Here is an 11,728-nt window from a genome sequence, read left to right on the forward strand (position 1 = left end):
GTTTATATTAAAATTATACTTATAGACTTTAGAGGTCGTCATATAGCAAAATTATAGGTTCGATTCCCATTTGGGGTATGAATTATTATTAGTTTTTCCCTTTAAATTCAGCACACTATGTCTCAGATAACTAGGCGAAAAGTGGAGAATGGAGTGCCTTAACACTAAGTCCCCTCCCGTCTACCCCGCTATATGCAATATACAGAGTAAAGCCCAAAAAAGAATTGTTTAATTTGTTTCAAAATCACACACACAAAGCATCTATATACATATATATTTTCATAGTAAGACAGGCGACCTAAGGTCAATCGCTTCTAGCATTTGATTTGAATCATCACACTTTCAAAGTTCTGCCATGCAATACTTTAAAAGTATATAATGATATACGTAAGAACATATATATTATAATTATTGAATAAAGTAAGAGTATATTATTGGGTTTTTATGATTTCGTTTCCAAGTAGTTTTTTTTCCGATTTGCCTTTACAGTGACACTGAGTGGGTAGGGAAGAGGAGAAAGAGTAGGGGAGCAATTCCGACTCGCACTTGGCCACTTTGTTGAGATGGCAAAGAATCATTCATCATCATTTGTGAAAGCACCATTCATTTTATTGTTAATACATATTTCCGTATAGTGCTGTAATCTGTGCCGGTGTAGTGACTCTTGGCATATTATGATTTAATGAAAGCAGAATGATGAACATTATTGAAGAAGAATATTATTGTAAATTTAGAATATACTCCGTAGTTTTGATGCAAGGTTTCTATTTGTCATATTCAGAGAGAATTTATTTTAATTTTAATTTTTTCTTTAAGAATATCGCTTAAAAGGAAAATTTGTTTAAAATTATCAATTTATTTATATAGAATTGAATTTGTTCTTTGAGTTCTGCTCCTTGCATAACAGCGATATTATAATATGTTAATATATGTATTAACTATTAAATTAACATATATTTTTTCATAATTGAATGCTTCAAAGGTCACCTCCAATCAACAATCAACACTGAGCGTAAAACATAAATTAAGTACAAAAATATATTACATACGATTTTTAAAATTTCCAGGTTTTAGTCTCGGTGACGAGCTTGGGTTCGAGCAGTCGTTAACTAATCAGGATCCCAGTAGACGTCGATCCGTTAGTTTTAAGAACGGCGCGCCCAACATTCTCGTCGATTCTCCTAATAGGACGGGTGCTAAACAGGAAGTAAGTTAGCTTTAATGTAATTATACCTTTATGTTTTTTGAGGCCAATCATGGCGGAGGAGCACAAGTATGTGATTGTAAATGTGACAGGTTGTGGCTTCGATTCCCACTCGCAGATATGAAATATTAAATATTTTCATTTCCTCGCTCTGTCACGACAAAACGCGGTACTGATCTCTGTATTCAATCGCTGAACACGTAATTTTCAGAACTCTGGCGAAAAGAGAAGAGTAGAGTGTCTTGACACTATATGAGAAAAAAAGATGTGAGAGGAGGAGAGATGAGTGTTTTATCGTATTGTGGTATAATACTTTGTACAGTTTACAAATTTTATTTACAAAACGTGTGAACTAAATACTAAATGAAGCTACTTAATTATGTAATTAGTTAATTTTGGCATGAATCATGTTGGTGTTTTACACTAACCGTTTATATAACAAAACAAAATTACCTCAAATTTTTATGAGAAATGTTATTTGAATTAAAACATTTTTCAATTTTTTTACAATTATAATTAAGTTCATAATGTGTTACAGAACACTACAAAATATTTGAAAGTGTCTAACCTATAAACTAAGTTATGAATTAATTTAGTTATTAATATAGATTAAAAAATAAATAAAACTATAAATCTACAATTGTTTGTTAAATTGTTAAAAAATATAATGTTCTAATAATGGAAGTCAAACTTATCCCAACATCTTTTTCATTTCCAGAAACGAGCCAAGCAAAACCGTATCATGATGAGACCAATGCCAACCGTAGGGCGTCCAAACCCAGTTGCTATGGATAAACTCTCTTCGCTGCACAGAGTTTCCACCATACCCGGTCCCGGTCCCACTATTGAAACTAAATTCAAACCTGCTATCACCATGGCGAAACCCATGCCCATGGGAGTGCCACCCTTCAAGCCGTTACCTCCTAAAGAAGAAACGCTAAAAGTCCTACCTTTAGCCTCCCAGCCTATAGGATATCCAAGTGAGAAATCATCAGATAATATATCACGCATGGTATCACACATGACCGCATCATATCACAAACCATCACTCAACCCTTTCGTCCCCATGCCATCACAAGCCATTTCTATAATAACAGCCCCCACATTTAAAAATCCCATTAATCCTAATACTAACAAATTTTTAGATACCGTTCCTCATCAAGTCCACGATTTGGCTGTTTATGGTAACACGAAGAAGAATGATGATTACAACAGTATAAGTGGTTATAGCGATGACATAACTCTTCAATTTAATAAGGAAGATATTAATGCTAAAATAGCGGAGATAGCCAAAGCGGGTAATATTTCTATGGAAGCGGTGGAAGCGGCCATCATGTTGAGACAACAACAATTATTGAGTAAATATGCTAACATTCCAATGCCAACGACAACAACTACGACGACAACGACAACAACAGAGACAGTGTTGCAATTGGAACCTGAGCCAGAGATTATTGTGGCACCTGTACCTCAGAAACCAAAGAGGTGAGTATTTTTTTGTTTTATGCTGTATCCCGCATGTAGCAGGGGCATGCAGATGGAAACTAGTGTTGAGACTCTCCATTCTCCACGTATTGTTGAGCGAACGCCCTTTGTTTTGTTGTTTTTGCACAGAAAAAGAAATGAAAATAAGTTATTTTCTTACTTATCGATACCTACATCAATACTACAACTGCCTTTACTGTTAATAACTACCAGTGGTATTTACGATATTTTACATTTATTTATGTAACAATTAAAAACTGATGTAAACTCATATTATATACCTTTGGAATTATTAAAATTGGCTTAGTTTAATTGAATGATTGTATGTATTATGCAAGAAAATCAAATTTTTGATACCTAGTGTCTGAAAATGTTAAATATTAGTAATATAAATATACACAGTGTAGTTTCATATTTTTCTACATAACAAGCAAGTTTTCTTTATATTTCCTTATATACCTACTATATTTTCCAGAAACCCAACAACAGGTAAAGTGATGAACGCTCCTCGAGAATACTACCCCGTGGGCTACGAGAAGAACTTCGACGATCACTTTCAATCTAAAGTGGACCTTCCTGATACTAGCTTCCATTGTGGGGATCAGAAATACTTCCCAGGACTGTATGGAGATGAGAGTTTAGGATGTATGGTATGTTATATTACGTATTACCAATCAAACTGCGGTTTCGCCCGACTTTAAATAAACTTTATATAAGTTTAAACTTAAACAGTTTAAACTTATATAAACATAATAAAGATGACTTCTTATAGTTAAGCTGATCTACCCGCACAGTACCCACCGCAACACTGCTTTCTGGCTTCAGTTCCATTTTTTAACCAACCAGGCACCTTTAATAAACTTTAAGTTAACTATCAAGTGCTATTTATATAACACACTAACTGAAAGTTACTAAAAGTGCTAAGTTAACTATATTTGCAAATAAATGAATATCCGCTGTACAATAAACACAACAAAATAAAATTTGAACTCACAAGCATAATATAACAACTATAGACAATAACTAAAAGTAAACTTCAAAATTCCAGGTATTCCACGTATGCGCACTAACAGACGACGGTTTAGTAATGAAATCTTTCCTCTGCCCCGAATCTACTTTATTCGATCAAACCATATTAAAATGTAATTGGTGGTTCTACGTGGACTGTGCGAGTTCTTCTTCTTTATATGATACTAATATACCGGTATCTAAGAGTTACCAGTTAATGAAGGCTCTGACGTTCTTCTCGTCTTATAAGAAGATGGAAGAAGGTAAAGTTATATATTTATTCTTTATTTTATCCAGAGACAGGGAACCTAGTGTCAAGCTACTGTTCCTTACAAACCGTCTAATTTTCTGGAGATTGTATGTTAAGTATCGGAACTCAATGGTGTGCAATGTCTTGTTAACAGAGGGTGGATATAAAATAATAAATTTGATAATGAATGGATAGCTTAAGTGTTCAAGAAAAAGGCTGAACTAATTTGTATAAAACTTACTATAAACCTAGTTTATTTGCACAGAAACAGACAGTAAATTTAATTTTTCCCAAAAAATATACAATACTATTATAACTTTGCTTTAATGTATATTTAAAATAAAAATTTCGGTAAAAAATTTACTTTGCATGTAGAAACGAGTAAATACACAATAATTAATTTTAATCGCTATAAATGTAATTTCCAGGACAACAATCAAATCCAGAAGACGTTGATGGTATCAAAGAAGCTATAACTATACTAGAGAACCAAGATTCAAAACCAGCTGCCAATGAAAACGTTGAGATCATTACATCTTTACCTATTATCGATGAAAGACATAACAACAACAATAATAACAACAACAACATAAATAACAATAATGATTATGCTAACTTAGGTCCAATTTATCGCGGGACAAGGGAGTTTAATAACGCAACTGACAGAAATAGAAGGAAAACAAACAAAACTAATGATACTTACAAATTAATACAAGTAAATGCAGACATTAACTTCAATAATACCAAAGACGAAAACAAAAGCGACGAAAGGAAGCGACGAAGAATGGTTTCAAGAAATAACTATTCTACAAACAAACCTACAAGCACTTCTAGTACTACTACAACTACTGTTCAAGTGCCTGTAGAAGCTACATCAATTATAGAAATAATAAAACAAGAAATACAGCCATTAGAGAATATAAAACAAGAAAAATTAACAGATCAATTAGAAAATTTTGATCAAATCGACCCATCGATTTTAAAAGAAACAGAAAGTTTACCTCCAGTTAGAAGATTTTACAGATCGAGCGCTGAAACACAAACGGAAAAAGAAATAACTATAATAAATAATGAAAAAGTTCATATAGTTCGACCGGCTTCACAAACTTTAAATAAGTATGAAGTACCAAAAAGTTTTGATACTTTAAGACCTTATAGTTCAAGATTTAAGAAGGAAGCTATAACTATAGTTGTTCCTACAAAGTATAGACGAAACAGATCGTAGTAGTAAATAAAAATTATAGTCAAATAAGCTTAGTTTTTTTATTGGTATCAATAGTTCGGTTACGGATACTTTTGTTGTACGGTTAACTGAGAACGGGATACTTTGTGGTTGTTTCGTTTAGGTTGTGTTGTGTTGAGATACTTTTTTTGTTTACACTTGTGTTCTTTTGTTAATTATTTTTTTTTATTAAAAATATCTACAATTTAGGAACCAGAATGATGTATATAGTATAACGAAATAAGTATCTTTATATAAACAACCACGCAATACAAAAAACAACCAAAAAACCTCATTAAACCGAAACAACCAAACTAATGATACTTTGTGTCATACGTCGGGCGTTGTTAACTTATTTATTTTACGCGTTGAGTTTAATATCGAGGCTTGAAAAGAGACCTAACTTACATATTTTATTTAATTAATAATTGTATATCGTTTAAGTTAGATTTGGTAATGAAAAGAAATAATATTAATAACAAGTATTACTAAAGGCTTTGTAGGTCATTAGTAGTAATTTTGTTATAAAAAAACCTAAATTAAATCATCAATCATGACTTATTTCTTTTTATTATTAAATATTATGAAATGACGAAGAATAAAAAAAGGAAAGACAATGGTTTCTTTTCATATAAATCTATTTTTATATTTTTATATAAAATAAAAAATATATATTGACTTGTGAGTTAGGCCTGTTGACTTCCGGCCGATGTAGGAATATTTGCTCAATAGCTCTAGTTGAATCAGTCAAGTGATATTACGGTGTATGTTTTAGTTTAGAAATAAAATTGTTTCCTTATTATGTGACTTTTACTTTTAATCTCTTTAAAATATACTTCTATAATTTTAATTTTGTTTTTTTTTGTAATTAAGTTTGTATGGTTGAACATGCTAATCGCAAGAACTATTAAATTGAATCCAAAACTTGTTTTTGTGTCTCATAGTCCAGCCATAGGCTCAATTGACAATACTTGCGGCTAGAGTTAGGTGCCGCACTCAGGCCTGTATTGATAAACTTCTCTCAACTCTGAGATGTTCATCTCAATATATTTATAGATAATTAAAACGGAATCTCAAGACCACTAATAGAAGCTATCAAAGAAACATACATTTTTATAATAATTTATATTTTATTTTATAATATATATAAATAACAATATAAATAATAATTTATTTCTTAGATTTCCGTAGACAGCCACAAAACTTCTCGCACAGTATGGGCCCTATCGCTATCATGCCGGCCGCCACGAGCGCGGTGCAGGCGGACAGACAGATCATCGTACACTATAGTGATTTTTGTTATATACAATAAATTTTCAACATGAAAATGTCTTCAGTTTGTAGCATCTGTAAGTATAAGAAAAGTATTAAAAAATAATAAAAATAGTCACTACTTTGGATAATTATCTAAATTTATACTTATCTATATTTACCTATACACGTAATAAAATTGACGCCAGTCGTAGTGCAGGGGCACAAAAGTGCTACTGTAAACGCGTCAAGTTGTGGGATCGATTCCCATTCGAAGAAATTAAATTTCCATTTTATATTACTTATCTGTCTGGATGTGACACATGTGATCCCATATCTTCGCACCCACACATGAGATCTAACATCCATACATATGATCTCGCATTCAAAAAGGGCTTATAACATAATATTATAATATAAAACTGATTACGAAATAATATAATATTAATCATGTTAATCATATTTTTAACTTACATAAGTCAGTTGAAAGTAGAATTACTCCTATAGAAAACTTTATTCTATAGAACACTAGTAGGGCATCCCACAATCAGGGCATAAGGGTACGGTAGGGCACGCGCATTTACGGGCAAAAAGCCCCTGAGTGCAGTAGGGCACGCAGATTATGAGCGTTGCGGTTGTTAACAGACTTAGCAGTGATATACAAATCATATGACTTGTAGGCTGATGGAATTGAACCTGTAACATGTTGAAGAACAAAATTACATGGAAATATTTATATGAAGTTTTTTTATTTAAAATATTTAAGTGTCATAGAGTTATTTACTTTAAAGGTTTTTTGCTGAGATGAGAAGTACAAAATGCATGACAGCAATGTTAATTTTATGTTTATTGCTAATATATTGCAGCAGCGACTTGAATAATATTACAAAACAGTAATACAAAAAAAAATAAATTAAAAATAAATCAGCTTCAGGCTGTATCTACTACGGCCTCTGCCTACCCCGCACACAGCAGGGTAGGCAGAGGGAACCTAGTGTTAAGACACTCCATTTCCCACTTTCTGCCGAATTCTGGAGGCTTTGAGTGTTGAGTGACAGTACTCAATAGACAGAGCGAAGAAATGGAAATATAAACGTAATAAAATATTTCAAATTAAATTATATTAAATTTATACGGAATTAAGCTTCATATTTTATCCCAACTTATTGTTAAGACCTTCCGTTCCTCATTTTTAGCCTTATTTTTAAGATATTAGGTTTTCTCTTGTCGGGACGGGACTGAGGAAATGAAAATATTTCGTCACCCCAAGTGGGAATCGAACCACAACCGTCGCGCTTACAGGCAGAATTTCATTAGATAATAAGAAACAAATGTACGTACGTACTACAGAAGAAAAGTTTGGAATAAAATTTCAAATGCCAAACGACAATCCTGACAACAGAATTATTCTGGCGCAATTCCACAGTAATTTAATACTCATGATTACATTAAATTCACAAATATTTCGCTCAAAATTTCATCACTTTTGTCAAATTTGACACAAATATGTAAGTTTTTTCTTTTCATCATATTTCTAAATTTAAATTTCTGTGTTATATCTGTCATAAATATTGAGACTTTTTATATTTAATTCAATTAGTGTGTAAGTTTTCTTAGCTTTTCGTTTACTTTGATTATTTAAGTCCTTCGAGTTGATCATTCTGGTTACTTGCAATTCTTATTTTCTTTAATATGTGTAGGGTAGATATCCTATACAAGGATATTATATTATTTAATAGAAATTTTTCATATTTTCAATACCATATTGATATTATTGTTAATGAAAAGTAAAAGAAAGAAAAAAAGCACAATACTTTGATCAAAAAAATGTTTATATAGTAATAAAAAAAGTTTATAAATTATAAAAACAAATTATTTCACGAAAAATATTTTTGATTTATTTATTCAGTTCAGTTCTTAGTTTGTAGCGTTCCGAGCGTGCCGGCTGAGCACTGACCAATTCGTCAATATGACATTAAATGGAAATTAAATTATTTAATTAAATAAACAAAATAAAACCAACATCTTAACAACTATACAATTTTATTAATCTTCCAATATCTATCAATATCCTTTTTAGGCAAAACATTTAATTTGGAAACAAACTCCTCAGCGACATGAACTTCGACAAGGGGATTTACTTTTACTGCAAGATTTTTTTAAGCAACTATCTAACAGTATCGGGGCACAAGATATACAGGCAGCCGCAACAAAGGCTGTGACAAAAGACAGGCATATGACCATTTTAGAAAAATCCTATTTTATTTCTATTTTCTTAGACATTTGATGAGCTTATTCATTTCAAACTGACGATAGCAGACGGGGACGCAAGCGAGCAGTGTGGCTGAAGCGATGAAGGCGTAGAGTGAGAGGCAAATCATCTTTTATATTTCTCCACACTTCGACGTGGCTTGACGTTCCTGATACCTGATGTAGCTCCTGAAACATTTATACATTTTAATTATCTAGGAACCGACAACGCGAAAAGTTGTGGTTTCGATTTCTAGTAGAAGAAACTTAATATTTTCATTTCCTCGCTCTGGCTCGATAGAAAACGCAATCCGTCCAGAATTCGGCGGAAAGTGGGGAATTGACACTAGTTTCCCAGGTTTCTTCTCCCTACCTTGCTATGAGCAGGATAGCTGCATCCTGCTAAACAAAATATTTTTGTTTAAAAAGTGATGATACAGTTAACAAGTGTCTAATTTTCCATGCAATGGTTGTAAGTTGTTTATTAACATATATTGGAAAATGCTTAGATATAATATTTATTGAAAATATTTTGGTTTCCCTAGTTAGGTTTATGACTGAACGCATAAATGGTTGTGGATATGGTTGACCGTAGTCTTCTGCATCAGGTTACCTCTATAATCTACAATTGAGTTTTAGTCTACAGATATTTTTTGCTAAATTATTATTACTATACTACTACAATTATTAGTATACCTTACCTCTAACAATTGTTTTTCAAAATCATATTTCCTTTAAATTCTCCAAATGAAAACTTTATAATTTTACATAAAGGAATTACAGCACAAAAGGACATTGACAAATTAATTGTCATAAATATTTAAAAGGAGATTTTCTTCTGTTATTAACATGCCAGAGTTATATATTATTTCTCTATAAGTGTATAACTATTGATTATTTCTATAGTGTCTAAGTATGTTATTTTTCTTGTATTCACATAGTAATATATACATAGTAATAAGTATTAAAAAAAAACATGTTATGTATGTTATTTGTATTCCGCAATAACTCCTCACGCAATTTCTTCAATAATTTTTGCAAAAAATAATAATTTCAATTTGGAACATGTCAGTCACTGCTTGTCACAGAAATATAGTGTCATCAGATTGTGGTTTGTTATCAAGTTTACAAAGCATTTGTTTATTATTATTTTTGATAGTACCACTTATGTAGACGACAAAATCAGGTTTTTTGAGGCAATTCAATATTGCTGCTAAATGTACGTCAGGAGACAAGATTTTCAAGAATGAAATTTTGGACGTTATTCTTTGTGACGCTTCTCGTGTCAGTGCAAGGATATCCAACATTACAATCATCAGATAGTAATTTATCTGTTTCTAAAAGACACGACAATAAAGTGAGAGAAGCACCTCGGGATTGTAAAGCCAAGTGTGCATCGAGTATAGCTCAAAAAGCAGCAGCTGAGGCCAAGGCTGCTCAAGCTGCACAAAATGCAGCTGGAGCTCAAGCAGCACATATGGTGCGTATTAATAAGCCTTCGTGTTTTCCATAATTTTTGTTACGAATCTTTGATTTTTTTTACTTTGGAATTCGGTTATATCATTTTAGTAGCTGCTGAAACTGATCTTAATTTACAAAATGTAATATTTAACATGAGGCCGTCGCGTCGTGGCGGTGCGGTACAGGGGTATGATTGTAACGCGACGTTTGTTTGAAATATTTGTTAACGTTTATATTTCCATTTCTTTGCTCTAGTGTCGAGACAAAGTGCGACGTTGAGTTCTGCCACTTAAAACGCAATGCCTCTAGAATTCGGCTGAAAGTGGAGAACGGAGTGTCTTAACCATGGGTTCCCTTTGCCTAACCTACTGTGTGCGGGATACAGCGTGAAGCTGATTTAATTATTTTTTTCTTATATTTTACATAAACACAAAATATTTAAAAAAATGTTAATTCCTTTTTATTACAGGTTAAAACCCAATTAGCAGAGAAGGCACTTCAAGCTGCTAAAGCTGCTGAAGCAGCGCTTGCGGGCAAACAAGCTGTCGTTGAGCAACTCCAACAAGAAGTAAAGGAAGCAGAGGCTGTCGTTGCAGAGAACACTGCAGCAGTACATCAGCAACAAGCAGCTGTGAATGCCGCTGTCCAAGCTGCTCAGCAAGCTACTGCACAGGTAAGTATTCCCTGCTATTTTGTTATGAAAATTTCACCGCGTTTTCATTTTATTTGAATTTTTTGGTAGCTCAATTTGATATTTCCTTCATATTTTACTATTTGTTAAAAATATTTTTAGACATGCGTAATGACTACATGTAATTTTACAGCATAAAATAATGATGCAGTCAGTGCAACTATCAGCCCAATTGGAAAAAGCGACTCACTGTGTGTTAGAGAAAGTTAAATATGGATTGCAAGAAAAATGTCATAATCTAGCCGAATCTAGGTCAAGGTTAGCTCATCTCCAGCATAAGTTACAATGTGCTTGTGCTGAGTGTGCAGCTACTAAGCAAGCTGCTCATACAGCGTGTGAAGCTGCAAGAGCTGCTTGTGGCAATGCAAGGAAGAGAAGACGGTTACCGAGAGCGAATGTTAGTGACAAAAAAGTTGCTTAGCTTAAAATAGGCAACGAGAATTTTGTTTAATAACTTCTCGTTGCCAATTTTAAGCTTAGTCCGTTTTTAAATCTACCAACCAACCAACTCGTAAACCACTTGCAATCAAATCGTAAACTAAAGTTAACATTATAATAAATACGTATTTACGATGTAAGCGGTGTAAGAAATATTAGTTTTTAGAATGATACTGTATACTGTGTTTTTTAGATTTATTAAGACTTATTATTTAAGCTTCTGATTCATATAGTTGATAGACGTTTATTTATAGCTTTTTAAAAATTTAAACTTAATTATTTGCGAACAGGTATTGTAACTCTTTTAGTTTTATTATGATTGTTTTTTCATGGATTTTTTACATTCGTATTAGTCTTATTGTAAGATATTTCAAATTGTGGGTATATAATTAAATAATACAAAAATATTTCTTTTTATTTTTTCACATTACCTCATAGAGTGACTGTGGTGGACAATACAAAAGAAAT

General features: G+C 32.4%; 2 protein-coding genes across 3 annotated transcripts in view; both read left to right on the plus strand.

The window, feature by feature from the left end:
* mtg (mind the gap) overlaps window positions 1-5,969 on the plus strand; it is a 51,217-nt gene extending 45,248 nt beyond the window's left edge. The window contains exons 3-8 of one of the 2 annotated variants that reach the window (XM_085190078.1): window positions 1,068-1,207; window positions 1,923-2,184; window positions 2,350-2,689; window positions 3,165-3,339; window positions 3,738-3,960; window positions 4,376-5,969. In XM_085190078.1, the coding sequence (XP_085046204.1) occupies window positions 1,068-1,207; window positions 1,923-2,184; window positions 2,350-2,689; window positions 3,165-3,339; window positions 3,738-3,960; window positions 4,376-5,172 (1,937 nt within the window). In that variant the 3' untranslated portion in view covers window positions 5,173-5,969. Of the gene's footprint in view, window positions 1-1,067; window positions 1,208-1,922; window positions 2,690-3,164; window positions 3,340-3,737; window positions 3,961-4,375 lie in introns of both variants that reach the window. The other variant, XM_085190077.1, reaches the window with a different exon arrangement.
* A 3,947-nt stretch (window positions 5,970-9,916) lies between these two features.
* Window positions 9,917-11,718, plus strand: LOC146536120 (uncharacterized). Its single transcript, XM_085190369.1, has 3 exons — window positions 9,917-10,150; window positions 10,601-10,804; window positions 10,956-11,718. The coding sequence occupies exons 1-3, from the start codon at window positions 9,917-9,919 to the stop codon at window positions 11,241-11,243; spliced, it is 726 nt and encodes a 241-aa protein (XP_085046495.1). The 3' UTR covers window positions 11,244-11,718.
* The last annotated feature ends 10 nt before the right edge of the window (window positions 11,719-11,728 follow it).

Source organism: Heliconius melpomene, chromosome 9 (genome assembly GCF_056956725.1).
Source record: "Heliconius melpomene rosina isolate 202511_hmr_F chromosome 9, ASM5695672v1, whole genome shotgun sequence".
NCBI lineage: Eukaryota > Metazoa > Arthropoda > Insecta > Lepidoptera > Nymphalidae > Heliconius > Heliconius melpomene.